The 19897-nt window shown below is 37.3% G+C and overlaps 1 protein-coding gene across 4 annotated transcripts in view; it reads right to left on the bottom strand.

The window, feature by feature from the left end:
• Nucleotides 1-1354: 1354 nt before the first annotated feature.
• ACSL3 (acyl-CoA synthetase long chain family member 3) overlaps nucleotides 1355-19897 on the bottom strand; it is a 77819-nt gene continuing 59276 nt past the window's right edge. For 3 of the 4 annotated variants that reach the window (XM_065748250.1, XM_065748249.1, XM_065748248.1), the window contains exons 4-15: nucleotides 15707-15816; nucleotides 14368-14506; nucleotides 12734-12884; nucleotides 12068-12191; nucleotides 11763-11834; nucleotides 10864-11003; nucleotides 10102-10274; nucleotides 9010-9084; nucleotides 7899-8090; nucleotides 6579-6693; nucleotides 3930-4087; nucleotides 1355-2168 (exon numbers count right to left, since the gene is read on the bottom strand). In XM_065748250.1, the coding sequence (XP_065604322.1) occupies nucleotides 2005-2168; nucleotides 3930-4087; nucleotides 6579-6693; nucleotides 7899-8090; nucleotides 9010-9084; nucleotides 10102-10274; nucleotides 10864-11003; nucleotides 11763-11834; nucleotides 12068-12191; nucleotides 12734-12884; nucleotides 14368-14506; nucleotides 15707-15816 (1613 nt within the window). In that variant the 3' untranslated portion in view covers nucleotides 1355-2004. Of the gene's footprint in view, nucleotides 2169-3929; nucleotides 4088-4195; nucleotides 4480-6578; nucleotides 6694-7898; nucleotides 8091-9009; nucleotides 9085-10101; nucleotides 10275-10863; nucleotides 11004-11762; nucleotides 11835-12067; nucleotides 12192-12733; nucleotides 12885-14367; nucleotides 14507-15706; nucleotides 15817-19897 lie in introns of those variants that run through there. The other variant, XM_065748252.1, reaches the window with a different exon arrangement.

The following is a 19897-nucleotide window of genomic DNA, read 5'->3' as shown; positions in this document are numbered from 1 at the left end:
TGTGCTGAGTGCAAACACCTTCAGAGCCTGCTGATGGAGAACAGACATCGCAACACTTCCCTGCAGCCTTGGCAGCTTCCACATCCTGACAGCTCATTTCCAACATGAGCCTCCACCTATTTGTCATTTATTACCTAGGTATCTGAAGGCATTACTCTTATCAGCCCAGTTCTGTTTTTTGGTTTTGTTTTCTGCATTTCCATTTCACCTGTTACACTGCAAACATAGCAGTTGTTCATAGACCTCAGCAGAGGAAATCTACGGTAATGTAACAAAGAACAGCACAAACCCTCTCATTGTTTCTCCAAACCTGAAGTACAAGGAACCTACTTGATAACATTCAACTGCTCTGAAACCACTTTCTACTACCAATGGGAAGTGTTCATTGAAATAATATATCAGAGTACTTTTTGAAGAGTTTGTGCCAAGCATCTTCCACAACTGCCACATCAGCGCTTCCCAAGTGGTAGCAGCACGAACTCCCCAAACAAACCTTCTGCTGTTCAGAACTGCCATAACACTACCATAATGCACTATTAAGTGAGCAACGAAGACCTTGATTTTTAGCACTGTCAGTGTGATACACACGAGAACTGTCTCCAAATTTACACCACTTTAATATTTGCTCCATCATGAAGTTGAGGGATGTATGTTTTGTCACATTCTCATAAAACCCTGATTAAATTATTTGTTTTAAAAAATATGTTGAGAATAAAACTCAAACCTGAAACAAATCTAAATGTTCTCACTGAAGATGAAAAGATCTCTGATAACTCTTCAAATAGTATTCACATATCTACAGTAAAACAGAAACAGATTCCTTCCCAAAGTTCGAATTTTGGGTGTAGCAATTAGACAGGTAACAAATATGACTCCAATTGACAAATACTTCTAATAGCTGTTTTTAAAAGGAAAAAATTAAACCTCTGAATAGAAGAACACAAAATTAAAAGGGAGATTTTTAATGGCACAAAGGGCAGCTAGGCACTGTGTGAACTGAGAACATAACTACTATTAGGACTTCAGACCCCTCCCCCCCAGTAAGATTTGGGTAGCAGTGAGCACAGAACAGGGCTTTTATCATACTTGCACAAACCAAATAGCAAACCCACTGTGTTGTCCAAATCTAACAAGGAAAACAGAATGGGATTTGTTGCAGTCTCTCTGCTAAACGGACACTGTCAAACTTACAAAGTGTTAATTGAAATTAATTCTGAGAGTTGCACTATGCAATTCAACTACTGTATGGAATGGTCACGAGCTACTTCAAGGAGGAGCTTCTGTATTTGAGAGATTATTCTTCCATTTCATCTTTGCTGTGTTATTAGCCCGATTTAATACAAGATACACTAACACCTGCACAGTTACCCATCTTTATGCAGAGTTGTGCCATGAGCATCTTTTCATTTTCAGACAGAAACAGAAGTAACCATTAGGCACATATTAAAGGTGTTTTACATAATGTCAAACGTTTTCTCCCTCAGATTTACACAGAAAAATAGAACAGCAGCAAATAACCTGGTCCTCTGTTCAACAGTGATCTCATTATAAGCATTTTTAATTTACATAATGTCACAACATGAGTACCTTATCTTTAAACAGTTAGGTAAAAAAAAGGCCCCCAGCGTTACCATTTCTTATATAGCCGAGTTCTCCCTATATACATCCAAATGTTAAAGATACAAATAAAACATTATACAGGATTTATAAATGTTTAAAAACTTGAGGCTTCAGAATCGTGGTTTCCCCAAAACAGTCAGGAAAATCCAAGAACTGACAAGGTAGCAGAGAAAACTGGAAAAGAAGGAGACAGACACAAGTTTGCTGCCATAACATTTTACTAAACTCGCCGCTCATCAGGGTGACGTTACCAGAAATCACAGTTTAGGCTTCAGCTGAGGAACGGTGGTTTGGTGTTTGATCTCAAGTGCTGAGACAGGCGATTCAAGTATTTCCTATTTGATCCAAGCTCACTGCAGCAAAGTGGTGCAGAAAGAAATATGATTATTTTACATTAGTCGCGTACATCCGATCAATGTCCGTCTGATAGTACGCGGTCAGCTCCTTGCGTTTCAGTTTGAACGCGTCTGTCACCAGGCCAGTCTCAGGGGTCCAGGGCTCGGGGCTCAGGCGGATTTTTACTGGTATTTCAAACTTCTCCAGATTAGCTACAAATAAATCAATATAAAACAATGGCTGCTATGTATATAACGTGCAATGTAACCAGCATTTTTATACAATTAATTAAAAAAATGAAGATCCATATTCTCACACAGAGAAGCATTTGATATTACTGAAGAAATGCTCCACAAATTCCCTATGGTCAGGCTCTAAAAACCCCAAAGTGATCAGACACAGAGCTGCAGGATCTACCAGTGCTTATTCTCCAGTTCCCACAGAAATACTAGAATAAGCCTCAGATGTTTGGCTGTCTGTGCTGATCCCTTGCTTCAGAAAAGCCTCAGTGCTTACTTTAAAGCCTATGATACCAAAGAGAAAAATAAAACCATATAAAATAACAAGTGTATGTAGTAAGAGCCTCAGGATTAAATCAAATATTCTGCTTCATCCATTTTAATAAAATAGTTGCAACAATTGAATCCTCTTTAGAATAGTTAGTACTGCTCAAAAAAAAAAGCAAACTACATTCCAGCAGCTTCTTAAAAGAACTCTCCTCTATGCTCTATGCCTTGAAAGAAGATCTATGTGGACAAGAAAATAAAAGTCTACTGCACTACTGAGTCTGTATTCATCATAAGATTATGTTTCAACAACAGAATCATGCAAATACACTACTCCCATAGCTTAACACATTCACAAGTGATATGAAGGAGAGGTGAAGGTTAACAGGACAGATCATTGGAAATTCTCCAGGGTAGAAAAGACAAAGGGAAGTTGCAAAGAGCTACAGAAAGACATCATGATGCTGGATGATTGCAAAAGAGAACAGTGGAAAACATTGCATCAAGACGCAGAGAAAAGAAAAACGAATTTAACCTCTGCAGTGACTATTTAAGAAACATTCTGTGGCAATAACACATTTATATGAAAAGTTCTTAGTAATGGCCAGAGACAGAAAAAGAAAAAGCAGAAATTGTTACATAAGAACAAAATATCCCTGTGCTACTGAATAATTCCCCACCAGAATAGCTAAGTAGAACACAAGCAATTAGCATGATAAAGATACAGCTGAGAGGGAAGTATAATAACACTGAAAAAATCCCTTACTGCCATTGTGACCATTCAATGCCTCTTCCAACACAAGAGCTGACACTACCAGATGGCAGGGATAGAATACACAAGAGGCATTTCTTTGCCTCTAACAACACTGCCACAAGACAGAAAGATACTGATATTTATATAACTTTAAAATATGACTGAAATGTTAATCAAAAGAAGGCTTCTGAAAGCACAAGGAACTGCTTTAAGTTTAGGAAATCTCTCAAATGTTAAGACACTGGATGCTAAAAGAGCCCACACCACTGTGGGCTTTTTCCAGTCACCTTCGTGTAGGTATGCAGCACATGAGATTGTCTAGTACTCACAGACATAGTATGAGTCTATAGAAGACCCACTACCTGTTTCTTCTGGACTAGAAGCAGAAGGCCGAGATGATACTACAGGAAATCCTAAACAGCATTAGACACAAAGGAAAAACTGTGCTTGATGCATAAGCTCAGTTGGTATATTCTTTACTTGGGTACTGGCCACATAAGGAAGAAAGTTACAAGACAACATGAACTAACAGAACTAACCTGGTTCACTGACCCACTCGTGCTTTGCTGTTTACTTTTGTAAGGAAATTTCACTCTACTTATATTCTAAGAATATATAATGAGATCCATATGCACAAGGAAATAATTTTAGGGCACATGCTTATCCTTTTCCACACACTGCCTACAAGACTACTAGCAATTACAGTTACTCACCTGCCATGGCAGCCTCAGCTAGCACCTTCAGTACCTCTTTTTCCATCTCTGGACTATTACAGATCTCTTCCCAGGTTCCTTTAAATCCTTTCTTTCGAGCTAGTTCTGCAAGCTCCTTTTGATTTGGCACAACAAATCCAATGACGTAAGCATGGAAACTGAGAAGTATAACATATTTTAGTATGAATCTTGTAATGTAAAATCAGTGAGCCTTCAAAAATAAGTTGGGGAAATTGCAGTTCATTCAGAGATATGGCTCTTAACAACTGACTTTTGTTCACCTGATTATCTTTCTGAAGTAGTATGCAAATGACCTTTGCCTGCTTAAAAATAAGTAGAAAGAGAAGCTACTTACCTTACAGCAACTGGATTGCTTCAAGGTGTGCTGTCCATATGCATATTCCACTGTGCCTCATGCTCAAAGCTTTGGGGAAGCAGTACCCATACGATGTCAATGCGCCCTGCCTCTCCTCATGTTTTGCATCTCGGTATGAAGGAAGGTGTGCAGCTTCCCTACCTCAGTTTCCTCTCAACTGCAGAAATCCAGTTACTGTAGAGGAGCAGAGGACTGCAGTGAAGAGGGGTTGGAGAGCAGACAGTGGAATAAGCATATGCACAACACATCTCAAAGAATGCCTGCTTCTGTAGGGGAAGTAACTTCTCTTTCAAGTGGTTCTCTCCACACCGCTCTCTACTGTTGGCAATCTTTGTCTACTTCTGATACATCTAGAACATATAAATCCATTATCTCAGTCTTTGAGAAACAATGAAATGCAATTCTCCTTGAAACAAGTAGGGGAGATTTTTGAGATAGTGTAAAGCTTAAGGAAAATGTGAACAGAACCTTAGGTAGCAACTCTCCCCTCCAAAAAAGCCAAATAATCTTTCACAAACTGCAAATGGTTTTGGTTTTCTTTTCCTGTTTTTTCTTTCCCTCTCTTAAATTTCTTTAGGAATTTAAGCAATGTCCCTTCCTCATCAGCTATGGCTCACTGAGCTCCAATCAGATGATGCTCCCAGTTTTCTTCTGGACTATTTCTAAGCAGTCCACCTTTTCTGAAGTGTTGTATCCAGAACTGAAATCCTTTAATACTTAGTAAACCAAAAAAAGATTACTGTGCATCTGGTTGGTTACACATTTGATTGACATGCATTTACCTGCGTTCAACAGCATGGCATTTGGTGATCAATATCAATTCCTACTGAACTACTACCAGCAGATGTTTCTATATGCTTACTAAAAAAGATAACTGTACTCTTTGACTACAGTGGTCTCACAATGCAATAAATATTACGTCAGTGAAGAAGAAATCACCAAGAAAATGAATAAGCATGCTTTGCTAGGTTGAGCAGTAAAACAGATGGCTCTTCTACTTAAGGAATGCTTCAGATTGACCAGACAAATCTGTTTTAGATATTTTTAAACCTGGCTATTTCAAAATTTAGTTAGCATTACTTCCCCAAAAACGTCTGTGAATGCACGTGAAGAATTATATGCTAAATGTGTCATTCACAGGAGAATTACTGAATCTTACAGGTCTTTTAGAAGTACTCTGGTACACTGCAGATGCTACACTGACCTTGAAAAATGAGCAAAAAAAATAGACAGTACAATTCTAATAGTGAGCTCTAATCCTAGCATTGTAGAAATCACTATCTGTACAAAGCCACGTCTGCATCGATGACAGGGAGCACTCAGAGCATGCCCATAGCTTCATGCAGCCAAATCTGAGACCTGCCCGCTGGGTGAAAACCATGATGAGAGCCTAACACCATAAAAATCTCTCAGCAGTGTTATCTAGTACCTATTTTCCCCAAACTGTCAAAAGCAATGTCTCATGATGACTGTTAGTTAGGAAATAATACAGAAACAGGTGAATAAACCATTAGTTCATTTTTTAATCTGTTACTACTGAGCAATTCCCTGCTGTCTGCTCCAGCTTCCTTCAATGTTCAAGTGGTATCATGGAAGCCATGCTGAATAGAATATTTTGGATCATTCAGAAGCTCCAGAATGGCAAGAAAACACATCAAGTACATGAATACATTTAAGTCTATACTTACATACAGACAGGAAGTTCTAGAAATAGAAAATTAAGATATGTCTGTTAAGATATGTTTGAGCCCTGACATGTCTAATTTAGTAGTACAGTTAGAAAGCACATTTATCACTATTTTTCAGTTGTGAGTTTGCATAGTGTTTACAGTGCTTTCAAGCTTCAGGCTTCCTGCTGGTGTTCTGCATGGGTACAAGTCACCTTCTGGGCTATTAGTTTTGTTTTTACTCCTGCCTTCCTCTGAAGAACAGATTACAGCTGAATACAGCAAAGAGCAAGATGCGCTAGGGCTTGCATAAGTAATAACCCTAAAGTGCTTGATTAATGTCTGTTATGAAAGCAGTTAGAGCTCAGTTGCTTTTCAGATTGGAAAAGAGGGAAATGAAAGACTCGTTTCTGGCATTTTCCACAAAATGACTGGAAATGAAAAATAAAAACATTCAGATGTTTTCATCTTCACAAAGAAAGATATTCCATTGTATTTCAAATAAGAGTTGGAAAAATATCCACACTTCGAGAGGCAAAACATTTTGCTTATACCTTCAGGAAGACAGAAGAATACAGCAACATCAAAGCATCAGCTGCTTCTTACCTATTTGCATATGCACAAATGTTATCTACCAGTGGAAGATTCTTCAGAGCTGCTTCTACTTTGCCAAGAGAAACATATTCTCCTGCTTGGAGTTTTACAAGGTCTTTTTTACGATCTATTGATGAAGAAACAGTGTTAGTTATGCAACACAGAAGTTTGACATTTTATACTTCTGAGATGTACATACATCAGAAAGCAAGCTGACTCACATTTGGAGCACATTCCAGAAACATTTAATATCAGATTTACATACTTCATTTTATTAACTTAAAACATGAATCACGTTTCAATTCTACAGATTTTCTGCCTATAAACCAGCACTTCCTATATCACAGAACTAGCACTTGAATGGAAAACAACTAGAATTACAGAAAAGCCAGTGTTTGGCTAGAGACATTTGGTGCTCCCTCATCCAGACATCAGAGGCAGGACAATGCAGCATTCAGTGGCACTTTGCTATTTATTCCTAGATTAAATCCATATTTAAATAGCAACTGTGTTATATGACAAGACAACAATTGAAACTGAAAACGAAGCCCAAATTACTTGAGCTTATTGTATGTAGCTCAAAGAAGGCCAAAGGTGGAGGGGCCAGACCCACCTGGCTATGATGGCAGTCAAGACTACCTCTTTTTTGTAATACCCATATGCTTCTTTGCTTAGCCAAAGTTCTGTAGCTTTTACCTGCTTGACCAGTGAAAGGCAACTGCAATGGGACCTAAGGTTTTGCTCACGTATTAAAAGACAAGCTCTATTTCCAGGATTCCAGCCTGAGTCATCCTCTAATGTCAAGAGGGAAAACTGGCAGTTCATAGGGCACCGATTTTGGCACCTAGGCTCCTAATCCTTTGACACTCATATCTAAGGCTTGTGTCACCTTTATCTTCGTATATTCATCTACTAGTTCCTTTAGAATAAAGAAATACTCTTATTCTGAAGAATGATAAGATTACAAACAAAAACAACTTGTTTAATTCCTGAGAACATATTATCAGAAGTCTTTATACTGAATCAGGCTCTTCCCTTAAAGGGACATAAGATCAAAGACACCTTATTTGGCTGCTTACTATTCAGTCACACTAACAGTAGAGTCCACGTTAAGACTGTTTTGACAGGAAAATTATTTTTAAAGCAACCTAATTGTGGTTTGTTTGTTTTTTTTTACAGTATCAGAATTTTCTTGGGATATATCATCAGACATTAAACTGCATGCCAGGAAATGCAGATTTTTTTTGTTAACTACAGCAACTAGCAGCCCTGAAAAATAGATGTGCATATATATATATATATATATATATTTACCTGGATTTAAGAACTCACCGATAATTTTTAGACATCCATCTTGATGAAACTCTCCAATGTCTCCAGTATGGAGCCACCTCTGCCCGTTTTCATCAATAGTGAAATCTTTTCTGGTTTGTCCTTCATTTTTATAGTAGCCCAGAGTCACATTTTGCCCTCCAATGAGGATTTCACCTCTAGGATATGGTTTATCAGTGTTGTAATATCCACCTGAGAATTATTCCAGTAAACATGAATTTAAAATGAATTCCAATCCCTATTACTTTTGTATTCAAATACCAACAAATTTAGTCAGTCCTTAGCCAGTTACCACTTGAAAAGCAAGTCTAAGCAGTTCAGTAAGAGAAGATGTGGTTCCAATTCCTTCCAGCATATAAAAATCTATTTAACAGGCATGCTTACTAACAGTGAAACTCAAACAGAATGTGAGGAGGACAAATGCCACATCTATGCCTTCCCTCCCCCCCCTTCCAGGACTGACATGCACAATCAGCTTTCCTCAAGTCAAAAAGAAAAATTTCACTTCATATTTTAGGAACAAAACCCACCAAAATCTCAGGTTTCACATTATCCCCCAAGCCCCTCAAGTATTATGTAGGGAATTCTCTACAGTACATAAGAGCCTACCTCAGAGGAAATGGTCTAAACACACTTCAAATTTCATTATACGTACTTAACATAGTATCCACTAAACTTCCTTCCTATACAGACCTGTTTTGTTTGTTTTATTAACAACATTAGGAAGACTATTTTAAAACTTATTAATGGCAACAGAAAGTATTGTGCACATGCTTTAGTTAAAACTTACTGAATACAACAACTCCAAGGGTTGTTACCCTCTCCTGCAAGAATGCTATTCCAAATCACATTTATAGTGACTGGAATAAAAGACAAAATGTAACCTAGCCCAAACACTGTTCGTGTGTTGATAGCTTCTTTCTAGATATTTTTAAATATAAAAAATTGTTTCAAATACCAAAAACTGGCTTTGCTCCCCTTAAGTTCAAACGTATACAGGTAGAAGTAAGAAAAAAACAGTCTAGTTAGTACTACCAAAGTCCAATAGAAACTAGCTTATATAAAATTCTTGCAAACGCATGATAATTTAATCACAGATAGAAATTCTCACCTTCTTCCCAGTTCATTAACTTGATTTCACAGCAAACCAAAGGCGCTCCCACTCTCCCTGTAGTGTAGTCCCAAACTACAATATTAAAAGGATTTTCCACATTAAAAAAATGACTAGAAAAAAGAATTGTCATGTACTTTGTTTACTAGCTGTTCATTTATTCCTCAAGTTTAATGTATACATCAAAACAAAAACAAGCAAAGGCTATATCAAAGGTAATGTGGATCAAACTCTTATACTGCAAGAGAACAGATATCTGTATTTTAGAGGTAGCTCCAGCCACAATAAAACTGATGACAAGCTGCCCACATGGATCACACTGCAGAAAGCATCACTTCTAATAGCACTGCATGACTTTGAAATGACAATAATATTACATAAAAATTTGAAGATTCAATTTCTTATCCACTTCCCTGGTTTCAGTCCCCAATACTTTGACACCTGAGCAGACAGAATTACTGGAGAGGACATCACTCATTACAATTCCACTATTTTTTCCCCTAAACTTCTTTAGAAAGTATTCCCATAGACCTCATGGAACAACAACCACAAACCAGTGATCTGTGGGTCATCAAGGAACATAATACATGCCCTATAATCCAGCATAATCTCGCAATGAACCTCAGATATCCTTAATCTGACTACTAGGCACGCACCACTGCCAAAAAATCAAGAGCTCTGATTGGTTTTGCCACCACAGAATGAGTGAAATTATAGGACTAAAAGGCAAACGGAGCCATGAAGTTACATTAAGATAAAGTCTGGAACAGGTTTTTGAATTCTTTTTTATATTGCTATTATCTTCCTAATGTCTCAATACGCTCACCAAAATAAGATCAAATTTATTCTCTCCAGCCAGTATAGAATACTGACAAGATCCCATTCACATTACCACAGCTTTCTCTATATCACAAGTGCAGACACTGATTCTGTATGTAGGCCATCAAAACACATCAAAATCAGTATTTCTAATATTTAATCCATTTTTTGATGAAGAGAAATTCCCAGGATTTCCCTATTATATTTTAAGACATAAACCAAATGCCATGGATTATTGATGTGCAGCACTCTGAAGGATGCACCAACACTAACCTTCTGTGATTGTTCCAGCTCCAGCTGATTCAGTTAGTCCGTACCCCTGCCCTACAGGGCAACAGAAACAAATGTTCATAAATCGCTGAGTTGCTGCAGAGAGTGGAGCTCCTCCACAGAGCAGGATGCGAATTTTTCCACCTAGCAACATTCGTACTTTCCGGAAAATAAGGCTAAAATACAAAGATAAGAATATTTATTGCCTAAAAACAAAACAAGAGAGTAACTAAGTTTGTATTTGAGATTACATTTCATCCATCTTCAAATAAACTTCTATGACACTGAAGGAAAACTCTGAAGGAGCACAATTAAAGACTTTCAAAAAACACAGATTTCTAACTTTACTTCTACATTCCAATTTGAAGATGAATTACATATTTCGATTGCAGTTTTAGTAAGACAACAAAGTTTGCTTTTCTCTCCAGAAGTATTTTAAATAAACTGCATAAATTGTGTTATCCTTCAGTTTCACTGCTGTTAAAACACAAACTCCAAAGATATCTATAAAATGAAAATGATGCAATGAATGTAAATCTTCAATCAGTTTCAAGTTAAATTCCACTGGTCATTTAAATTATATCAATAAATATTTAAAATTGTTGCATAAATTAATGATTTGTTTCAACTTACACTTCATTACAAACTTGTTCATGCCTTATTCAAAGTACAAATGTTAAAACAAAGAAAAGCAGAAATTTCAAGCAGTGCTCATGTGGTAAGACAGACATTCTTTGATACCATTAACAATAAATTTAAAGTTACCTATCGCAGAGTGGGGTCGTGTAACCTTTGGAAATCTGTTCCATTTTGTAATTGTAGGCCAATATGAATAGATTTCGCTGGAAACTTGTCATTTCATTTACCTTACTCATGACATTTTTGTAGATTCGATCCATAATTTCCTAGTTACAAGAAAGATCAACTCAAAGTAAAAGAAATCATGCAACCAATACAAGAAAATCTGTACATCTAATATATATTCTAAAGTAGTACAGACAACCAACCACTCCCAGCTGTAAAACATAGCAAAACACTAAAATTAAATAACAAAAATCTGAACCGGATTGCTGCTCAATCCCAGTCTGCCTGCTGCCAACTACCCTCATCCTGTAAGTATTACACAAGTCCATTTCTCTCTTCACTACTATCTTGCACTTATACCACAAATCAGTGTGAAACCCAGCACACTGCTAAACAACCAAATACTGTCCTTAACAGGTTAGAAGGCAGAAATATTTCTTCTCTTCCCAGAAAAGGTTTAATGACACAAAGGAAAGTCTGTGTCAAGGTCTATTTTCATCACATAGTGGCTGTTTTCAAATCATGTATAGACACCATTACTACATGATATATAAAAATATAGAACCCTATATGTATATATATGTGTTTTAAAAAGTCTTTGTATGCCACAGATGTATATACAAAGCATATATACACACACACAACACATTATGATGAACTGAACTAAAATAACAGTCCAATCTCCACAGCTATTTAAACTTCTTCAAAGTTTATAACACTTACATTGAGAATAAAAACCATATATAAATAGATACTAATAACATTATGCTACCTTAACATCCAAGATTCTACCTTTTTATTTTGATAAAATTATGAATTACATTTTTAATTTAACACTGTTATATTCTTCAGCGACTTACCGGGACAGCTGCCATTAGGGTTGGGTTAAGAGTAGTAACATCACCTTTGCTTCCTTTCTTTATTTTAGAGGACTAAAGTGAAGAACAAGTTTATTAGCAGAAAAACTTCAAGACTTTTAATGTAAGAAACAAAATGACACAGCACATCTTCCAAATGACCATCTTCATTTAATCTTCTTATTCACAGTTAAACAACCTCAGTATACCAGTCACAACTGCCAATATCCTGTTTCTTGGGATCTATAACCATGAACTGACATATGGTAAAAATAAAAATTACTTATGGGCTTACATCAACAACATACCTGGTCAGCTAATGTCTGAGGTGAAGAGTAACCAATGCGACACCCATGAGACAGGCACACAAGTTCAGCACTCAGCTCCAGAACATGAGCAAGAGGCAAATAGCCTATGTAGATGTCTTTCTCCCTGTAAAGAATTTTAAAGAGAGAGGTGTATACCATACTGTTAGAATCAGTAAGCTAAATTTACTCAGAGCATTCAGAAAAACTATAAGTGGAAGAATGCCTTTGAGCTTATGAACTTGCTTCAGATATGATGGGCTTTGTCTCAAAAATTGCCTAAGAAGTACTGTAGGTCTATAGTACAAATGAAGTGTGAAGTTTACTCATGCCAAGACAATTAACTGTGCTAGATCTGCACAGGCAACTCTGTGGATAATATTAAAACCTGTACCAAGCAGAAACAAACCACAGAATGTCACACCAGCTAAAGAAGTACTGCTTTAGATTTCAACCATGCTACTGCAAGGCAGCCTCACAGGCTTTACATCCCAGTCTTGCCTACATATAGAAGATGAAAAAGACAGCACGAGGAACACTTTTGTCATTTAACACAGTACTGGAAGATGCTCAGACATTGGTGAGCACATAACAGTTTATATTTTACACAATAATTATACATTACACCCAGCTACCCATGTGCATCTTTGGGTAAGTGCTGGCACGTACCCCAGATTTGGAATCCTTTCAGCCATTCCAGTTATACCAGCAATTATGTTGCAGTGGGAGATCATAACTCCTTTGGGAATTCCTGTGGATCCACTTGTGTACATGATTACTGCGATGTCTGAGGGTACAGGCCTGGCTTGCTGTTTGTTTCCTGCAATTTTCATTGAAAAACAATGAAAACAATATGTACAACATGTGGAAAGCCTACCAGACTGGGAGATCTTACATGCCAACATACTATAGCAATTGTTCTAACAATGCCAGCGACTATTGCTACTACATTTTGCTTTCATTTGAAAAGACTGGTCATGCTTAAAAGGCCTTCACAAAGAGAAGGAACTTCTTTGTTTGAGCTGAGCAATAGTTGCAGTGATTGTTTTAGCCTACTGAAACAATGCTTTGTCTTCTGTTTCCTGCACTTCTGCTGGATGGGCAGATCTTCACTCCTCCAAAATGCCCCTCAGCTTCATATGCTTATGAAAATATGCTGCACTGGTTCCAAGCAGGTACAAGGTAAATCTCCATCTACAAAGCTACTTTGCCATGCACTGTCCAGTAGAGGAACAACAAGCTGCTTCAGCTGTAGCAGTCACAGCATGGTTTGGCTGGGCCAACTTGAGCTCCCATTTCCATAAACATTTAATTTCAACAGCTTTAATAGGATTAAAGTGCTTTCAAATACTTGCACTGAAGAAAATATGAAAACTGTGTACTCAAAGGAAAAGCTGCATAATGTGCAATACATGTGGCACAACATGTACACTGTGAGAACACAAGGATATTTAAGTTTACACTCACTGAACCCTGACCATGCTGTGCAATGACCAACAGAGAGGAAACACAAAAATAAGCTCATTTACTTAATATGTGAGTAGAACATGCTTGAGCATAAATAATAACTTGTAGTATTCCATAACTTATGGGTAGCAAACTCAACAAAAGGCAATGTCCTTTTATTATAGTTTGCAGCATAAAATATTTGAAAGACTGCAGAAGGAAGGATTAGACAACTTTACACAAAAATTGAGGGGCCACCATGTTGGCAACAAACCTGATGTCCCCCTAAACTTCAGCAGCAGATGGACTAATCACCCATAACACTCCTAAAACACAATTCAGTGTATAAGTTCTGCTCTGACAAGTTAATTAAAGCACCTAAAGTTCCATTTTCCTAATTTTAAAACTGTTGCAAAGGTTAGAAATCTTAAGAAATCAACATCGTAGATTGATACCCTCAGAAATGCATTAAAAGTGACCACGTTCTATCAGATTTAGAAAAATATTTTACACTTTATTATTTGTGAAACTAAAAAAATTTAATGGTAGTGAATTACTGATGCAATTTGCTATAAAATGCAAAATAATTTTCTCTGTGTGGTCTAAATAACCTGTTTTAAAATGCAACTGACCATACAAATGTGTTTGAAGTTTCTGTCCCGGTCTAAATGTTGAAGAATAACTTTTAGGATAAACATGTGTGCTGCTTGCTTCTGGAGAAGACCATTTTTATTGAAAGCATTTTACTCACTGCATAATTTTCTGAGATCTGCAAATTTGTTCAAGTTGACTTAACAGTGAATCAAGTAGGATCCAATTAGGACAGATGGACCAAACAGAAAGAAAAGGTTACCTACCGCTGTCTGCCTTGGCTCCCATAGCTTGCACAGAAGCCATAGTGTGAACAATGACACCCTTGGGAAATTCTGACCACGTTGTTGGTTTACCATCCACAGTAATAATATGTCGCAGCCGCGGAATTTGAGAAACAATTTCCTGGAGAAATTCAAACACCAATATGAGGTTTGGGCCAACAGGAGAAAGTTATCAATTGCATACATTAAAATAAGAGAGGCAGAAAATATTTGAGGATTTAAAGTACCAGAGCATAAACTTGTCTAGCTCACACAGCTGCAAAGCTTGAAGCTTTCTACATTTAGATTTGTGGGACTAATTGATTTTTCCATTTACAAGTTCATGCAGAATAATAGTTCCACTTGAGTATTCTACCTGGGTCGGTAAGGTCTCAAAAACAGCAGGTATCCTGCACTCAAGGCTTTGCCAAATAAGCAACACCACTACAATACTACGTGATGTTTGTTTCACATACACACCTCCGTTGATACTTCCGGACTGAGAAGTAAGCTAGCTAAACTGTAAGTGCCACAAGCCAAAGATGCCACAGCATATAGCCAACTGACATGTCACATTAAGTAACCGACTGACTCTGTCGTACCCTCAAAAATCAAAGCTTCCAAACAACACAGCAACCAAGTCTGAAAAGTCCTCCTTATGAAAAGAGTTAAGGAACGGATCAGTACCAGCACACTGAAGTTTGAAACGAAACACCTACATTTCTGCAAGCCCTCAGTCACACAGAACTCCTGCTGGTTGAGGCATGACCTCAAGACTCTGGACTACTCTTACTGGATCACAGGGATTTATTGGTTTAAACGAAATTATGAAGTTTACAAAATACATTTTGAGGAATTTTTTTTTTAAGAAAAGCTAAACTAATGTTTCATAAGCTTTCTCTGCACTAGAAAACAGCTCTAACTCTTCAAGCACTGATCTTGAGATTTAACTCATTAATTCTCTGCTGAAAAAGCATCCAAGAATAAACCAGGAGTATGATCACAGTTATTCATATACAGTTTATACATTTTTCTGTTCCTCCCATTTCCTTCAACAGTTGAGTTTATAGACTCTAAATCCACCCAGGGACCACAGCGGTTCTTGTGAAGGTGTTGTTTCAGACAGGACTGCCACTCTTCAATAGCACAAATGGCTCATCCTGCTCTCAGAAGCTATTCAGGAACCTAAATCCCAAGGTTATAATTTCTTCTGTATATGAAGACAGATACAGAAACCTTGTTCTATAAGAAACTACAGAAAGGCAATACATCATCGTTTCATACAGCTACCAAACCTTTTAAGAATAATGAACAGATATAATCAACAGAAACACTTTCTGACCTTCAATTTTGTTTGCATCAACTCTTTACTAGTGATGATGGTGGTCACCTCTGTTTCATTAAGCCCATGTACTATTGCTGCACCTCCTAGGGTAGCATACAGAGTAACAACTGAAACAAAAAAAAGACACTTGTGAATCTTAGTTTGCACTTTCAAGTACAGTAGACAATAAAAGGCTGAGATTAACCTGCTCCAAGTTAGGCAAACAGTCAAAGTATTTGTCAGCTATTAAAAAGGTGGTATTTTCATGCTTCAAAAATACATACTGCTTTATTTAAATCCAGCGTGATTTTTCAGTTAGACTGGGAACAAAGAACAAGTGACTTTACTACTTCTCAAGCTCTAGTTACATGTATTAAAACATTATCCTCTTCTAGATCTACTATTGTATCTTCATGGTTTTTAAATCACGCATCTGTACATAAATACATTGTTTAAACAGTTCTCTTGTATGTGGCAAAGAAACAGCAAATATGTACTTGACTTCTCTTTTCAGAAGCACTGTCACTAGTCTCAACTGGCTCCTGACGAGGAATTATCAGCAGATTAATTCTCACATTCAGTATTAAGTCTGAGACTATTGGATTCTCCCATCAATTTAATAAAGATTTAACCACCACAATCACTAGCCACTAAATTGGCATCGTGACAATACAGAATGGCAAGAAAATTAAATACTTCAGAAATTGACTATTGGAAAAACAGTTTTTTGTATGTAAGAGCAGCTCATTAGTGACAGAGCGTTAAACCACAGTTATTTCATGTTGACAATTTTAACAAACCCAATTTAATTTCCTGCCACTTTTATGGGAAATGCACGAGACAAGGAAGGAAGAGACTGGGGGGGAAAGCAGCTCTGAAAGGAAGAACTGCTCTCAAGGAAAAAAACAAGTTAATTTCTTCCTCCCCCCAAGTTTAACACTAAATGGAGGTATAACAATATAGCATAGCTCACATCTCAGAAATGTTATAGGATCAGATATCACAATTATTAATAACAGCAACATCAGTTTGCTAAGTTTTAGAGCACGAGTTATCTGACTTTCTTTTGTACTCAGCACAGCACAGTAAGGAAGAACGCAAAAATCAGGCATTTCTTACAGAGAGAAGTAAATAGTTGACCTTTATTTATTTTTTCCTTGTTCAGACAGTCTATCATAGTTCAGAACTGTTGCAGGGCAAATGCACATGCACTGTGTTTTCTTTAATTTGGTGGGAGCAAAGTCCAGAAGAGTGCCTCCACTAGTTCCCACGAGCTCTCCCTCCTTACTTCAGTGACCCCTGTTATATAAACATCTCACAGAAATTCAGGCTCCCCAAGCCAACAAGCACAACTGAGATGTCACGCTGCTTGGAAAGAAAAGTATAATCTCTAAAATAACCATTTATATAATTACTCATCCACAAAATAAATGCATCAAGATAAAAAAAACAGATACACCACTTATGAGATGAAGTACTGATGTCATAAGGAGAAACAAACCAAGCAGTGGCTGACTCACTTCTCCACACTGGCACCTTAAAACATTTTCAGGCACATCTGAAAGTGGTTTCAGTATTCCCTTCCCATCCCCCCTGTTTTTCCCTTGAAGGCAGACCAAGACAGGATTACCTTTTCTGCTCATCTTTATATACACAATAATAAAACTGAGTATTAAATGCAAAATGGATCTTTCAATTTCTGCTACAGAAATTGATCTAATCTGAAAAAGTAGAGAAGAAAAACAGTAGCACTAAGTTCACCAGCTAATTATAAAAGTATTAGCCTAAAGCAATAAGATTTTTTTTCAGCATTTATTTCGGCATAACTAGACTGCTGAACCCATCGATACCTCAGAAAGTACACCTTTACAGGCTTCAGCAAAATCAATTCTGACAAAAACACTTCTGCTCATGTTTTTGTCTTTTAGTCATACTTTCCTGAAACATAACCTTTCCTTTTTACTTTTCATTATTTGATTTTTTGCAGGTGTTGCATCTGCTCACACCACTGAACAACTCTTCAAGGATAAAGAGAATACACTAGAAGAAAGATTTTTCTTCTCCCCCTCCCTATTTTTCAGTTACCAATTCCTCTCTACTCTGGCAAACAGAAGACTTACATAGCTTCTAAAGGATGTAAATATGACAATCAAGAACATACTGTATTTCTTATCTCCAAGCCGCTCATATGTGCAATGTGTAAGAATGAATTTCTCTAATTCTGAAGTACAAAAGGCTCTCTAACACCAATACAAAGCATGTGAACTTGGTCTTTTGGCATGAATTTTGTGTAACTCCCAGATTTAACACATTTCACACTCAAAGAATGCCACAATGCTACTGGAGCAGTTGATGGGGCATCTGAAAACTACAAAGTGTCAATATCTTGCCACATGATAACTTCAGCAAAAAGTAAATTCTATGATTCACTCAGCAAAATGACTATGTGAATACTGCATGATAATATCGTCTGCCAATACAAAAGTCAGCCAAGTTCACATAAGATGACATTGTGCTGAAGTGCAGGAACTTAAAACATTAATCCTACAAAATCAAAACCATACAGCATTCTACACATGACATCCATCCACCCACTATCCTAGATTTCGTTTTTCCAAATTACAAAATCTTCCAATGCAAGCTTTTGTATTTTATTCCCAGGATGGCCACTAGTAGCCTACCAGATGCCAAAAGGAACAGAACAGTAAAATGGGATAAAATGCTGAACAGATGTCTTTCTGTCAGTCCTCCAATGTCATGTTTTCCAATCACTCCATCATCCAGCCCTCCACTTGACTCATTTTGGTATTTCAATGCAGAAGGTAACCACAAAGAACCACGTGAGAACTGCTATGTATTTATAACTCTATGGTTTAATCAAATAAACCAATATTTTAAATGATCATTCTCTGCTATAAATACAATTTTTGTTAGGTTTGTTTCCAAAATCTGAGAGAAGTCTGTGTAACTACTGTAACTAGGTACTAAACCAGAAGTTTCCACACATCTGGCTTTTATGACCTGGATCTTAAAAAGGAAGAGTAAACACAGCATGGGTGAGAAGAGGCCGAGGCCCACGAGGAACAGCAGCTTTCAGAGTATCCTATATGTAAGTAAGGAATGTTCCCCTGAGGATGTCCCCACCACAGGCTTACAGCTTACAGGAGAAGGGCACATTAAGACATGGTGATGAAATGGACAACAATCCCTATACCAAGCCAAGTTCAGTGCTCAATAGGTTTCTTAACAAGAAACTTACTGTTCCTACACAAAACCCTGTGCCAAGGCTCTGGCTAGGTTATGGCACACAGCAGGCTTTCTGCCATTGGTGCAACTCAGACACTGTTGTGACCTTCCACATGACTGAAGTGAGCAGAAGGAAGCAGAGTGCCTTTGCATCACTCTGCATGGTACTGCAAAGTGAAGGTGTGCAAGGACAGCTCCAATCAGATTGTCCTATTCTGCCTCCTCCACCCTGAACAGGCTCTACTTTGCCCACCATTAGTGGTCTCACCAACAAAATAGTAGAGGACTAAAGGATCAATAACTAGGTCTTATTAAAGCAGATACTAGCAAGAAGAGAGACTAACTTTAAATAGTTTGCCAAAACTAAACATGGGAGAGAAGTCAAAGCTTCTAACAAGGAAGACTCAGCACTGCTCTCAAAGCCTCAGACAAGCATTTCAGTTAAATCAGAATGCACTAAGGACAAAATGGACTATGAGAAAGTTAACAGACAGAACAGCAAGCAAAATAAGAAAATTAATACATTAAGCTCAGCTCAATGTTTGTACTGAGGAGTATTATAGCTTGGTAAAGGAGTTACTAAGAAGCTTTTTCTAAATTAGAAAGAGCTCCCCAAAATAAGTTCAAAGACTCACCCATTCATTTTCACTTCTAGAGATAACTATACAACAAAGAGACTAAAATCACAAGTGAAGAACTTACAGAATATCCAGCAAAATAAAACTTGCACAGATTAAAGTTTGGCGTCAGCTCCCTAAATTGAGTCAATGAATGCTGTGTGATTTTTGTTTGTTTGTTTTTAGGAACTTGGGAATATGTACTGATTTGAGATTAGAAGAAAATAAACCTCTCAGAAATTCATTGAGCAAGATATATTTACTGAAACCATAACCCAGCTGCAAACACATACTTTACTGAGTTGAGAAAAATCAGTTCAGAAACCTGAAACTACAACACAGAGTC

Source organism: Cyrtonyx montezumae, unplaced genomic scaffold, assembly GCF_038088225.1.
Source record: "Cyrtonyx montezumae isolate F1298 unplaced genomic scaffold, pur_monq_1.0 scaffold_5, whole genome shotgun sequence".
NCBI lineage: Eukaryota > Metazoa > Chordata > Aves > Galliformes > Odontophoridae > Cyrtonyx > Cyrtonyx montezumae.
This window is presented reverse-complemented; position numbering and strand designations above follow the sequence as displayed.